We start from the raw sequence: 14,510 nt of genomic DNA on the forward strand, positions 1-14,510 counted from the left end.
CATCTCCAAAAAGGTTGCTGAAACTCTTTCGAAACTGCACAATCCACATTAATCAGCAGTATCACGGGTCTCTATCCAATCCATTTTCTAGACCTGCTTAATCCAATGAATTCCTTTCATTAGCATTTAGAGTACTCGAAAAGCTCTTATTGTGGCTACCACTCAAATCATTCTGGGTAATTTCATTCAGTTAGGAACCTTTTGTAGAAGATAAAAACTTTTTAAAAAGCCTCCCACTGAACTCTAGGCCTTTTGGGAAAAGTCCAAGAAGATGTCATACTCCAGCTGACAAGGATGTCCACTGAGGTGTGAGCTTATCACTTCAATGGGTGCTGCATGGTTTGTTGGAGACCTGGTAAAACATGTTGAGCATTTGAGCCTGTGCAAACATTAAGTGACGACCCCTGTAAAATATGCAGGGCCTTCACAGCAAACATGCACATCTCAACAGACGTTTCAACGTGTAAGGATGTTGATAGTTTGCTCCTTGTTTCGCAGATGCCTACAGCCAAGAGGTCTTAAGACCCCCGTGCATAGTGCCTCAGAGGGTCTGCCAAGAAGTCTGTCCAGAGAGTAAAACAAGTGCTGTCCACCATGCCATAGCTCAAACATGAAAGAGATGATCTATTCATTTTCTTTATTCTTATTTCTCCATTCTGATGGAGTATATGTGGCAAAAAGCACTGAAACATTTGACTATTCCTTGGTTTAAAGGGGTTTGGGTGGTACAAAAGCGCACACAACTTATTTGCATCATTAGCTGCAGTCGGTGCTTAATTGATAACAGCTTTAGAAGCAGATGTTTGTACCTCAGGTATAAACTAGCAATTTCTACTGAGGGGCATTGGAGTGAACCACAGGATGTAGCCGCCTCAGTCAAATTCAGTGGAGGGTGGTTAAAAATAAACTCTCTCCAAGCCCCACATGACTAGAAGAGATCAGTGATGCATTCACCTTAATAGTAGATGAAGGCAGACAGGCAAGGGAGCACAGGCAGATTTCCTTTCTTTCTCCTCAGCACAGCCATTTCACCTTGCAGACAGAAAAGAATCGATGGCATCTCAAGTTTAGCGCAGGTTTACCATTTGCAGGTGACCCCAGGTCAGTATGGGCGGTGTCGCCCACAACCGTCAAACACATCTACGTGCAAGCATAAATGGAAATACAGTAGGCAGTTAATGTGTGGTATGAGCACCTTTATTCTTCAGCACAGCCTGAACCCTCTTAGACAAGCTTTCTGTCACTTCTTTAAGTGGTCTTCGGGAATGGTTCCGAGCTTCCTGAAGCACATTCCCAAGCTCTTCTTTGGATGTCGGCTGCCTTTGGTTCCGTTCTCCATCAAGATGATCCCACACTGCTTTAATAATGTTGAGCTCTGGGGAGGATTCATCCCTCCATAAGACCTGTTGCCACTGATTTTCAGTCCACTTTTTGTGTAACTTGGCATACCTCAGCCTTTACTCCCCGTTTCCCTTCCAAAAGAATGGCTTCTTCTCCATGGAAGACCATTTCTGATGAGGCTTCAGTGTAGGTGGATCAACCAAAGGTTCCGATGGATCTCTCACGTCCTACGTCAGGTCTTGGCTAGATTTTTTCCGCTTATGTGTCCATCTTCACTTTAACACTGATGACAGGCAGCTTGCCTCATCCCTGTGATGGTAACTTATGAATGTGTGCATTTAACATTCTCTTACACAATCGGCATCAAAGGCCCGTGCCCACGCACAGTCCTCGCACAAAGCACATGCATGCATGCACAAAGCCATGCAAATGCAGGGTCTCACTTTCCTGAAGTCACACAACGATACACGCGTGCATGCATCACACAAAGCGGCAGGGATATAAGTAATTTAGCACAGTGTGACACTTTCCCGGTCTAATTAGCCCCAGTGTTGCAGTAAACACGTCCCAGTGACCCTACAGTTCTGGTTACTCATTAAGTATGGATGGGCTGAGGATGGCTAGCCTCTCACATCCGGACAGGACCAGTCTTGCCACTGTAGCAGCGCCCCGGAACCATCCAGAACCCCTGGAGGAGCTGATTCAACAAACACAGACACAGCCAGACTCAAAGCAAGAAACCCCCCCTCTCCCGTTGCTGTTATTCCACAGGAGTTACCATGTAATTATCATTCCTGAACATACTCGTACATGCTTATGTGCACACTGACAGAACAGTGCAAAGCAGAGTCAAGGGAAGCTCTAGTGTGATGGTGAATGGCCTGTAGAGGGACAGGCGGCCCCGATGCTCGCTTGCCGCTGCTTCTGCCTTTGACGCGGCGATGGGGATTTTCCTCCTTCTCTACCTCGCTCTGTCGCAGAAGCAAACGTGGCCAGCGAGCTGTGATCAAACTGTGCTTTCATCCCTCCTCTCTCTCATCAGCTGGAAGGCTTCAGCAGCAGGGTGCCCCAGATTAACAAACCAACCTCCCCCCTCCTCCCATCCAGCCATCCAGTGCAGAGGCTGCTTCCTCTAAGCCACAAAGCTCTGCTGCCACCTTCTGGCAGGAGGACGGGCACTGCAATGCAAAGAACCAGAGGCAGCGTCAAGTTGTTAGAAGAGATGCATTTGAAGTACATTCTCTTCCTTTTTTTCTTTGTATTTTGTTTAATGACGTCATGACGCTCTCATAATACAACCATGTCACGGACTTGGAAATAATTGAGTTTGATTATACAGCTCTTTCAGGTGGGGTATTTCAACCAATTACCCTTCCAATGGATTTCTTTGAATTTCAGATGATGCTGCCACGTCTGATCAATGCTTCAATCACGTCAAGCAAAAGTTGCTGTGTTGCCACGTGAGGCATCTGCACAAATCCATGAGCAGGCAGATGGGCCGTGCGGTGGGGGGGCCGAGAAAGTGGTACATCAGCGTAGATCCTGGATCAATGGCAGAATGTGGTGTTAATCGAGTGAGTGGCCTTCTGGCAGAAATAAGTGACTGAGAGGTTGAACAGCACAGCACACCAAAAGAGCCCCTTATCCAACAGGGCAAGCTCAGTATTTGTCTTCCAAATAAGCCACTTTTTATTTGGGGACACAGAGAAGGGCAACCAGGGTTTTAACTCACCCCGGGGGTGTCTATGGGTTGAGTACTGACGCAGACTTTCTCCCTTTGTTCACGGAATGATTATATAAGATTGTATCTGAGCTTTTTGTGCATGCCAAATCCAATAGGATGTTAGAGATGCTCCAAAACTATCAAGTTCAAGAAAAAAAAAAAAAAAAAAAAAGGCCTTATATATCTCGAAATAAGCTGAGCAGTGTATGAATTCATTAGCACACGAAAGCACAAAACACCTTTTTTCATAAAAATCCAAACAACGTTTTTTTTTCAAAAGTGCAGAAGAAGTCATTCAAGTTAAGGACTCTCCTGCGCTGAACAGAGTTTGATGACGATTCAGCCACAACATTAAAACCATCCGTTGGGTCACGGACACGGGACCTCTGGGGCGTCTGCCGGCGTGAGGTTGGCGGCAGATCTGTTTAGGTGCTGTAGGTTGTGGGATGGTGCCTCAGAGGATTGGGCTCTTTCCAGTGCGTCCTGCAGATGTTAAATTGGATTGGGATCTGGAGACTTTGGAGGCTAGGTCAAAGCCTCGGGCTCTTCGTCTAGTTCCCTCGATCCGTTCCTGAGCAGTTTGTGCAGCGTGTTGTCCTGCCATCGCTGTGCGCTTGGTACACGTCAGCAACATCCACATGAATGACAGGACCCAACATTTTTGAAGCAGAACACTCCATTGATACAAGCTGTTCCGTGCCACCATGCGCAAGGAGTTTTAATGTTGAGGCTGATCCTTATAAAACATGCAAAGAAGTCTTGTTTCCTCATGTTTACTTTTAAAGATCAAGACTTTATTGTGATCTTCTAAAGTGGACTTGAGCAATAGTTCTCCAGACTTTCTGAAGATTTTTGTGTTCTGGACATTGACACACCTTAACATTAATGAAGCGGTGTGGGATCATGTTTACAGAGAACGGAACAAAACACAGCCAACGTCCAAAGAGGAGCTTTGGGACGTCCTTCAAGAAGCCCGGAGAACTATTCCTGAAGACCACTTAAAGAAATGACAAGATGTAAAAAAAAAATATACAAAATGTTTCACCACTTGTACATGCATTGGCACAATGTCAGGTTTTTATTTCTCAACGGTGTAAAAGGAAACATGATGTTTTAACAAGATAAAAAAACAAAGTAGAAATGACAAACAGGAGTTTCTGTCAAAGGTGTTTCTCCAGCAGGTGCCACACACGGCTTCACATACAGGCTTTTCATCACGATATACGTCGCAGACACCTCTCTTTACAATACTGTTGGCAGGCAGTACTTTGTATGTGTACGAGGCCAGAAATATATAAAGCTTGGTAAATACAACGCAATGCAAGACACCCCCACCCCACTCACTCAAATGTCATTTACACAGACAGGTTCACTGGACGGACGCACATAGAAAATTTCTTTAGTTTTTTTTTTTTTTTTTTTTTTTTTTTTTTTACAAGGAACAGTTTTACTTTAAGCAAAGAAGAACAACAGGAAGCACATTAGGGAAGAAAGTGACAATTAAGAGGAAGGAGGTAAGATCGGGGGATAATGAACATATAGATATTCAAACCTTAAAAAAAAGAAATGGCACTCGTCTTTACGGATTTGAGGCTTTCGTGAGTTCACCCTAACATTTAAAAAAAAAAAAAAAAAAAAAGAAGGCCAAACCTGAGGAGGTTTTTTTTTTTTCTAACTCCAAATGCTGACGAATCTAAAGAGTCCAGGCACCTTCACACCGATGGAAACGTGACAGGAAATTAAAAAGGGAGGATCACAAAACACACCAAAGTCTCTATGTACAGGGCAGCTTCCATTACTCTATGCTTAAAATACAGATTCCAACGTATGCTTTACTTATTAGTGCAGGCCTTGGTTTTTAACTCATTAGTGTAGTGCTGGACTAAAAAAAAAAGAAAAGAAAAGACACTAAAACATCTAGAGATCTTTTAGCATAATGGCTCCCAAAGTGGATTCCATCAAAACCTTTGGGTGTTCTCGAGTTTGATCTAATAGTTGCTCACAACATCGTCCATTTAGTCAAAATTGATAATTCTCTCTCCTCGTTGACACGTTTTCACCAAGTTGTTCTGAGCTCCCTGTGGGATCCCATTACAGAGTCAACAGGCTCTCTGCGTGAGCATGAAATTCAAGTTTCACCGGCGCGTCTGAGGAGGCGCGTCAAACACGCTGCTGGCGCGCTGCACCCGGACCAGGCGTTGCACATTCGCGCGCCCGTTGACCCGCTTCAGTCCTCCCTGGTTCTCACCCAGTACGGAAGTAAGGCTTCACTGCGTTGATAGTTCAAGACTTATTGTTGCACCCCTCCCCCCCGCCCCAGCCGAGGCATCGTCTCATCTCAGAAAAGGCACGCGACTGAGCTCTGCGTTTCACAGTTTGCTTCTGCTCCGGTTTTTGTTTTACCCACCCCCCCCCCCTTTTTATTTTAAAAATTTCATTTTTAAAGCAGCACTTTACAAGGATCTCCGCTCCAGAGAAAATGACACTTTGTGACTATGTTGATAATATCAACGCACATATACATATGTACAGAGGGGACAGTCTCCTCATACACCGAGGTTCAGTTTATATTTATCTGGTTTTAGACAGCGTGTGTCGAGAGATACTACATGGAAAAGGAGACAAGAGGAAACACAGCAGAGATGTGTGTGTGCGTGTGTGTGTTTAAGTGTTTTTTGTTCTTGCTTTCTTTCCTTTCTTTATGAGTGTTTGATAGTGTATTTGCCTTTCTGCAGCTGGGAGATGTACAGCTTTGACTTGGTACCATCCAGTCGCTTGAACCACACCTCGTCGTTGTTGATGGTGGTGATGACGGCACTGCCGGACAAACACAAACAGACGGCGTTAGCGCAAAACCGAGCGGCCGGCGATACCGCCGCGCGGCAGGAGGCACCACAGTTCCTCCCCTCTCGAGGCGTCAGCTTCCAGCCCTCTGCATTTGCATGTGAAAATTAACACGGGAACCTCGGCTTCAGTGAGGTGGAAGAAGATCCTGTGAATTAAACCACAACCAACAGATACGGAGCAAATTTGCAAGGTGTTCACAGCAAAAGCCGAGGTGCGCGTGGATGCAATTGACGTTGCAGATATGACCGGGTGATATGATGGCATAAACAATGGAAAACAGGCACGGGCCCCTTCATACAAACTGTATACTGGGATATTTGTTGGCTGATTAAATAACTGAGACTATGCAAACGTGTTTTCAAAGACACGGTGTCATAAAACATTAATCCTGTAGGCTATTAAGCCAGTGACCATGACTACTTTTAAATGAGCACTGGTTAGTTTGGCGTTCTACAAACATTACAAATCGATGTTGGACGGAGCCGCCGTCATGTCACCCACTAGTTTGAGAAGTGACCATATTTGAAACAAGAAGGTGGAGCTGAAAATTGATCCTTGAAAGTTTGGTGGACAAAAAGTCTGCGCCTGCTTCTAGCTGCTTCTATAAAGAATGAGCCAAGAATTGGTTTGATTTTCACGTCCTTTTCAAAGTCTCGTCCCAAACACACCACAACTTCTATTACTAATAGTATTTTGAATTTTTTTTTGGTTTCACTGCAAACGGAGGTCTTGGTATCTACAGCATGGCTTAAAAATGCCATTTTAAAACTGCAGTCGTGTTATTAAACGCTCGTTGTTACGCTGACCCGGTGTTTCCGAACACAGACCAAACAGGACTAATACACACTGTTAGAGCGGGATTCCAACAGCGCACGCCGGTGATATTATGACAGCCGACGGCGTTTAGAAACTCTGCCGCAATGTGTGGTGCGTTCACAAAAGCCGCGGAATTGTAAACATGGCGGTCACATTTGAGTTGGTCTTGTTAATCTCCATAATCCCGCCCCAAACCCCTGACGCGAGCGGGTTCTTTGTTCCGGACCAGTAAAGAGCTGATGCTGCTGTGGGGCCAGTTTTTCAGGGCAGCAGCCAGAGTTTCGGCAGTCAAAACAGAGAGAACTGGTTTGAAGTCAAACCGGCACTGAAACCACTTTGGTGGAAAAACAAAGTTTACAGAAAGACCTTCTTTTTGGAAGGAACCATCTAGTTCAGGGATGTCCAAAGTTGGTCCTCGAGGGGCCGCTGTCCTGCAGGTTTTAGATGTTTCCCTGCTTCAACACACCTGATTCAGGCGAAATGGATCTCTTCAAAAGAGCCGAGTTCCAGCCTCGTTTTGGTGTTGACGAAGGTAGTCCGGCTAGTTGGCTGGGGCCACAAAAATAAAACGCTTTGCTTCTCAAAACAATATGCGTTCAAAAGAGTAATACATTTGCATCACAAAATCGTTGTGCAGGAAAAAGTCAGACCTCACAAACGTTTGGCCCTATTTTCTCTACCTTCGTATCACTACGGGCTGTGTAAACTGTGCAGACCGAAGTGCAGACCGAGCAGTCCCCTGCTTCCGAGCAGCAAACACTGTAACAGGTGCGGCTGTCGGCAAGTGGCAATCACGGAGTGATACAAGGGAGAGAAAATAGCGCCAAGCGATTGTGAGGTCTGACTTTTTCCTGGATGACCATTTTGTGATGCAAATGTATTACTCTTTTGAACGCATATTGTTTTGAGAAGTAAATCGCTTTATTTTTGTGGCCCCAGCAAACTAGCCGGACTACCTTCGTCAACGCCAAAACGAGGCCGGAACTCGGCTCACAGGACGCAGCGGGGGGTAAGAAAATGTTCATAAATGATATTGCTAGTATCGGATGTCATACAGCTTCATGTCAAAAGAGGCGAACTATCCCTTTAAGTTCTGCACAAGGCGCGAAGGATGCATTGATCTGAATCAGGTGTGTTGAATCCGTGTGGATGAAACTGCTTCCGGACCGATTGAAAACACCCGCTGGAGTCCTGATTTAACCTCCACCACTTAACAGCAGTGAAAACATTTGCACGGTTCATGCCTTGCCACTGGTTTGGTTTGCCTCAAACAAAACATGAGCAGCTTCTTCAAAGTGTCATTTTTTGGCCCATCTGCTGTCAATCAGAGCAGACTGAATTTTTCCCAGAGGGGAGCCTTAAAGAGGCAGCAGCTGCAACTGAGTGTTTTAGACAGATAGTGACAAGAGAGGATGAAGCCAATACATTGTTATAACAAATAATAAAAAAATAAAAAAACGTTTTTCTTAATTACTAAAACGCACACACCTATTCAAGTGCACCCTTAAACCTACATTAGGAGCCTGTGAATCAGCATCATATGCACTCTTTAAATGACCCGTTTCAGGAGAGGTGGACGAGGGTGCATAAAACACATTTTGTGACTAAGTGAGGACGGGCACCCAGTTTAGAAGTGACAGAAATATAGGAATCAGAGCCGTTCGCTACCCACTTTTGTACAAATCTGACAGCGAGACCGTCCATGGACATTTCTATCCGCAAATATTTCACAAATCTTATTGGCCTACCCAGAATGACCTCGATGCACCTGTGCTCCGAATCTCTACAAGTCCCTAAAGCTGTGTTTGGCCTTTTGTTAATCTTTGGTGCAGAGTACCGTAGGGAATATGCTAATATGGGATGTCATAAAAGAGGCGAACTATCCCTTTAATATGTGATGAAACTTTTACCCCCCCCCCCCCACTACATACACACACACACACACATACCTAGTTGGGAACTCATCCTTGCGGTTGATACAGATCGCCTGACCCCTGCAGTACCACTGGTTGTCATAAAATAGTCGCCCTTCCTCGGAACGTGCCACGTGGTGATGTCTGTCAGGCTTCACTGCCGGGACTGGGGGAAGAGAAAAGAAAAAAACAACAACAGAGGATTGAAGGGAGAGAATAAGAAAAAAAAAGTATTTAAAAAAAAAAAAGGAGGAGGAAGTGCAATGTCTGCTTCAGCTACGATCTTCGGTGCTTCCAGCTGAAAGGTATTGAATCAAGCCTTTCTGCCTAAGTGGGTTTCGATCGCCGCATTCTGCCAGATATTGACTGAGGAGAAACTCTTACCATCGACCTTCACCCGGTGCGGCCCCAGAGATGCCATCGCCTGTTAGTGGGAGGGGCGGAGGGAAAAAGACACAACATGAAAGGTCAAATCACAACTAAGACGCATACTTTTTTCTTTTTTTTTTTGGTCTGCTTTCAGAGAAAAATACCTTTCTTATTGCAGTCCAGTCTTCAAGAATATCCAGATCTTGCAGCATGTAAACAATATAGGGCCGTAAAATCAAAGGTTAAGGAAAAACATGCGAGTCGAGAGACAGGAAACATCTGAATGAACAGCTCGTCACTGAGGAGCTGACAGTGCAGGAGATGAAGGGTGGAAAGAACAAGACGAGGGCGGGCCAGTGGGAAAGGATATCAGAAACAACAACAGGCTTCTTCTTCTTGACGGGACAAAACGGGTCTTTTTTCTTGTTTTTCCGTGCGTGTAATCCATCATTCCACAACTCTGCAAAACAAAGCAAACGGATCCCAGCGAAGGGAAACACTGAGCTCCTCTATCCCTTCCTCCAGTACGAGATTTACTCTGACAATAGCTGCAAACTTGAGATACGAACAATCAATAAATATATTCTGATTCAAAACTACATCATTGCTTTTCCCTACTGACTGTATACTACTGTGCGTTAGGACATCCACTAAAGATTTACTCAACATCTGGATTAAAAGGAAATACTAAATCAATCATTGTCAAGCAAAACTGATGATTTTTTTTAATGTAAAAATTAGGGATGCACCGATTCCGATACTGGTATCGGTTATCGGGTAGATACCATTCTAACATACTCGTACTCGTTAAAGTTAACCGACAGCATGAACCGATACCATGAAGACCGCGATCAGAGGGTGTCCAAGTCCTGGTGTGCAATATACAACTACACAAAAATATATATATTTTATTTACTATATCAGTACTTTGTATGTACTCATTTCATAATAAAGAGCAAAACTCTATTCCTAAAAAGAATTTAAAAAAATCCTCAGAGAACCCACATTTCGCTGTTAACGCAGTTGCGCAGGTGGGAATTATGAGACCGTGACACCTCAAAGTCTGAAGGACAACATGAAAACAGAGAAAGAGGAAAATGGAGCGCTTTCTGGTGCGAAGCAAACCACCAACCACCAGTGCAGAGACTGCTGACAACCCACCACCGATAGAAAAGAGGAAAAAAAAAAAAAAAAAAAAAAAAAAACTGTCGACAGTATCATGAAAGTTACCGTCTTATAGCTTCAGTTGGACCGGGGGTGTCAGCAATCCTCAGCCCGAGTGCTTCCTGTCGGGAGAAGTTAGCTAATGCTAACTGAACTGCTAGTTAGCTAATTCTTCTGCATCGGACTACCTAAGCATCTCCCACCACGCGATTGAGCACCTTCTTCTTTTCCCCGCTACCTGCCTGTGTGAGTTGGCGTTCTCTGCTCTGGTTAAACATGAAGAACAACAGGAGGTCGCGGCTCTCTGTTGAACAGGACTTGCGAGTGGCCCTCTGCTCAGTGTCACCGAGGATTAAAGAAAACTGCGCGCCCCGACAGGCACATGTATCTCACTAATTTGTATGTAGGCAAAATATTTACAATAGCACATGTTTTACTGATTGCTGAAATGTTGCATTGATAAATTGTAGTTTAGGACCATGGACAATGCAGCTTCCTAGCATTGACAGTTCTCTGTGCAAAATTTCTGCGTGCTGAGTTTCCTTTGCCTCATTTTTAATTTTGTGACCCGTCTGGTTTAAATGACTGTTGCTGCTTTGATGAAGCCTAATTTGATAAAGTTTCAAATTAATTTTTGAAATATTTTGTTAATAAATATTTCATGAGTAATAGTCGTCTTGTCACATTGTATTTGGCATTAGTAAATAGTTGTGGACATTTACAGATATTTTACATGATATGAATGATAACACGTGTTAGAAGGACTATTTTGCACAATAGGTGTACCTTGAGATTTATACTTGTACCTTTGGTGTGCCTTGGGCACAAAAAGTTTAGGAACCACTGGGCTAGTGAGACCGAAACCTGTCTTCCAATTCATTACATTTTTTTGTGGTAGAAGTATCGGCATCGGTACTCGGTATCGGCAAGTACTCAGATCCAAGTATCGGTATCGTATCGGTTTGAAAAAAAAGTGGTATCGGTGCATCCCTAGTAAAAATGCATGAAATGAAAGAAGTTTGAGGTCAATCGTTTGCTTGGTACCTGAAGTAATGTCGATACTGTGTCTGTCCTCCTCCAGCCTTCTTATCTTCTCCTCCAGCTCACTCTGCACAGTGTCAAACAGCAGCAGCTTCTCACTCTGCAGGACAGAGAAGACATGTTGGTCAGTACGGACCAAAAATCCTCAGCAAAAAGGTGACAAGTCGGATCAGAGGGGTTTTTCTTTGTGTCAACTGGCTTGACTTTTAACTTGATAAGCTCTGACACCATCCTGTAATAATACAGAAATCACAGAAGTCATTGAGCAAATCAAAGCCCATTTTTATAGATATTTAAGATGCCTTAGATCTGATATCAGCAGTATAAAGCTGACCTGTTGGCAAAGCGGGACGGCATAAGAAAACGATGTGTAAAAAAAACAAAGATTCTGGAGAGAGGTGAGAGACGAGATGGCTACCTTGAAGCTGTCGCGTAACCAGTGCATCCCGGCAGTAAGTAGAGAGTGCAAAGAACAGCCACAATGCTAAACTGACTGGGATACTCCTGAATCTGGCAAGAAAGACCGGATACAAGCTCTGGATGTCAAATGATACACCCGTACCGGACGATTAGAACGAGGAGGTATGGAGAAGCTCCCTCTGGGAAAACATGACTGACAAACTTCAGGATTTAACGAGATGCGGTAACCACTTCTGAAGGAGGGGGATTGCTTTGGACTGGACTTCAGTACATCTGAGCTCTGTGTTCAAGTTAAGGACCAGGAACGGAAAAGGGAAAAGTGGTCCTGTGCATAGTTTTTAACAAACAGTCGTGGCTTATTCTGCACCACCGACCGAATGCACGGTCACCGTGGCAACATGGCACACAACCAAACCTGTTCCGTTGCTGTAAACTGCAAAGCGTCATTGGTGGCACATCGTCAGGCTCCACAGGTGTGAATAGCAACGTACTCCTTTAGCTGAGAATCACCGCGAGTTTAAAGCTCAACACCGAGTTCAAATGTGGTCAAATTCGGTGATGAAACTGCCAAAGTTTGACGAACATCTAAATGCGGTGCGCAGATCCACTTTTAAGACGACCGCCGCCTTATTGATCATCTGTCGGTTATTTGAAAAATCACACATTCATTCATCATCCCCATCTCGACTTTGTCACAATGTCAGATATCGACTTTTAATACATCTTTCAGATGATTTATTCCAATGATTTAAGCCAGGTTTAAGGACCTTTGTGACACTGAAAATTCCAACTTCTGGCTCAACGAACTTCTCCAAGGCGCTCGTCTTGCTTCATCGCACACCCTCTCGGATTCAATGTACTCCCTTCAGGCTGCACATAGTGACTAAAGTCCAACATTTTTTGTTTTTCCCTCTCTGTCCAATTGCATGTTTGAAAGATATGGGGTTTGACTTGGAAAAAACGCCTCTCACCTCCCAGTGTTGGCAGGCAGCTTGGATTTCACACTCGTATTTGTTCTTCACCGACTCCAGGCACAGCTCCCTGTAGATCCCTGCAAACAAAAACAATGATCTATTCTGGTAAGACTGATCCAGAGGTACAACCGCGAAAGAAAATGAAAAAAATAATAACAACAATAATAAGGCAAAATGATTGCACTCACCGGCCACTTTGGTCCTGATCTGCATGTTCTCCTGCAGGTTGGCGAGGGGTTCCAGGTACTCTTGGGCGCAGCCGGCCATCACCTCCTGCAGCTTGATGTCCACCTGGCTGAGACGCTCCTTATACAACCTCAAAAGGCGGAAAACATGGAGGTCAAGCGGATTCATTACTGGGCCCAAACCGACATATTTTTCTATATGTTCTTATAGATGAAAAAAAATACAGAAAAAAAATAAATAAAAGGTTTAGGTCACTTCCATGATTTTTTTCTCTGGGATTTCAGTTTACTTCTATGGCGGACCACCACTTTTAAAGAGCTCAACAACTGGGGGGAGAAACAAAAAGACTAATGCAGACCCATCAGTGAGGTTTAAATGCATGCTCGGTTTCACTGAGCATCATACTGTCCATCATGTGTCTTTGGGGGATTATTCAAAGTAACCTGAGGTGATGGCAAGCATCCAGGAGTCTTTAATCGCAGAACTTTTGACAGCAGCTGATGAAGGCCGTCTGCAAACAGAGTTGAGAACTTACTGCTCCTTCAAGTCAGTGAACTGTTTCTCTAGTGTCGTCATCTCATCCAGGCACTCCATCCTCCTCCTCTCGCAGTCCTCATCGTCCATTTCTGCTCACATGAAGACAACACAGGTGTCACATTACTTCCTGTCCACTACTTTTCTCACTAAACCCCATACCAACTCCATACAATATATCCACCCCGATTTGGACTTGAAACCACATATTCTGTCAAATCCGTGTCTTTCACATTATGTGTGTCTCATTAATTAGGCCTGTTTCTCCTACCCGAGCTGTCTCCATCTTCAGACACGGACGAGCTAACGGTGTCCTCCTCGTCTGTGCTGCTGCCGTCTTGCTCTGGAAAATCAACGTCCATTTCTTCGTGGTTGCTTTCTTTTTTCTCCCGTGAGTGAACCGGCATTGCGGTTATCAGAGGAGTCGGGGTTAACGGCGTGGCACGCCCGTACCTTTATGTTTAGCCCCAAGAAAAGAAGCAAATGCAGCACAGACAGCTAGCCGGTTAGCCAGCCCGAACCTACCAGCTGGACACACAAGCATGATGACTGTAGACCAATCACGACAAGCTTTACAAAGGTTGTCCAATCAAATGATGGTAGGACAAACTAGTAGGGACCGGAAAGTATTAGGGACTTGTAGTTTTTTTAAACATTCCCGTAAACTCCAAAGACAACATGTGTATGTGCTGGCGTATGACTGCTGTCTTTGAGCCATTACTGTTGCACTTGTTACTACAATTGATACAAACTGGTTTTATTTTCATATTCAAAATTTTCTAATACACAGTAATGATTGAAGTAAATAAAAAAGACACATATTAACTGTTTAGATATTATTTTCCTATGCACACTCTTGTGCATTTAACTAAGTGAATATTGATCAAACTCTGGAAATCACGTTTTATCATTTCAGATGTCATAGTCTTCTTTGGCTTCTTCTTCTTTCTATTTTTTTTAAATTAAACTGAATAATAATTACAAGTATTATGAGCCTTAAGATAAAAGCCTTTATAAGGTACTCAGGTAGTTATTTACTTTGTATATTTTTGCTCTAGGTTACATTATGAAGACTCCTCTAGTGGACCTTTGACGCAGTGGAAAAGTGAAATACTGCAGCTTTTCATCCTTTATTAATTACTTACTAACATTCAGACTAATCATTTGATAGTTAAAGAGACA

General features: G+C 43.9%; 1 protein-coding gene across 2 annotated transcripts; it reads right to left on the bottom strand.

Moving 5' to 3' along the window:
• Window positions 1-492: 492 nt before the first annotated feature.
• Window positions 493-13,869, bottom strand: LOC142375288 (breast cancer metastasis-suppressor 1-like protein-A). Of its 2 annotated transcripts, XM_075459265.1 has the most exons (11): window positions 13,600-13,869; window positions 13,330-13,420; window positions 12,797-12,924; window positions 12,606-12,685; window positions 11,218-11,314; window positions 9,380-9,469; window positions 9,174-9,238; window positions 9,025-9,064; window positions 8,677-8,806; window positions 5,790-5,881; window positions 493-2,519 (listed from the first exon to the last, which is right to left on the bottom strand). In XM_075459265.1, the coding sequence occupies exons 1-11, from the start codon at window positions 13,733-13,735 to the stop codon at window positions 2,380-2,382; spliced, it is 1,089 nt and encodes a 362-aa protein (XP_075315380.1). In that variant the 5' UTR covers window positions 13,736-13,869; the 3' UTR covers window positions 493-2,379. The 2 variants fall into 2 exon arrangements, with proteins under 2 accessions (XP_075315380.1, XP_075315381.1); XM_075459266.1 differs by lacking the exon at window positions 493-2,519 and having other exon boundaries at window positions 5,669-5,881.
• Window positions 13,870-14,510: the final 641 nt, after the last annotated feature.

This window comes from Odontesthes bonariensis, chromosome 24, assembly GCF_027942865.1.
Source record: "Odontesthes bonariensis isolate fOdoBon6 chromosome 24, fOdoBon6.hap1, whole genome shotgun sequence".
NCBI classification, from domain to species: domain Eukaryota; kingdom Metazoa; phylum Chordata; class Actinopteri; order Atheriniformes; family Atherinopsidae; genus Odontesthes; species Odontesthes bonariensis.

Bases quoted from the DNA above. Each gene is read 5' to 3' on its own strand.
- LOC142375288 (XM_075459265.1), bottom strand. From the start codon at position 13,735: ATGCCGGTTCACTCACGGGAGAAAAAAGAAAGCAACCACGAAGAAATG. The intron at 11,315-12,605 runs GTGAGAGGCGTT...TCTGTCCTGCAG, and splicing joins CTGCCTGCCAACACTGGGAG to AGTGAGAAGCTGCTGCTGTT. The intron at 9,065-9,173 runs GTATTTTTCTCT...TCCCACTAACAG, and splicing joins ACTGGACTGCAATAAGAAAG to GCGATGGCATCTCTGGGGCC.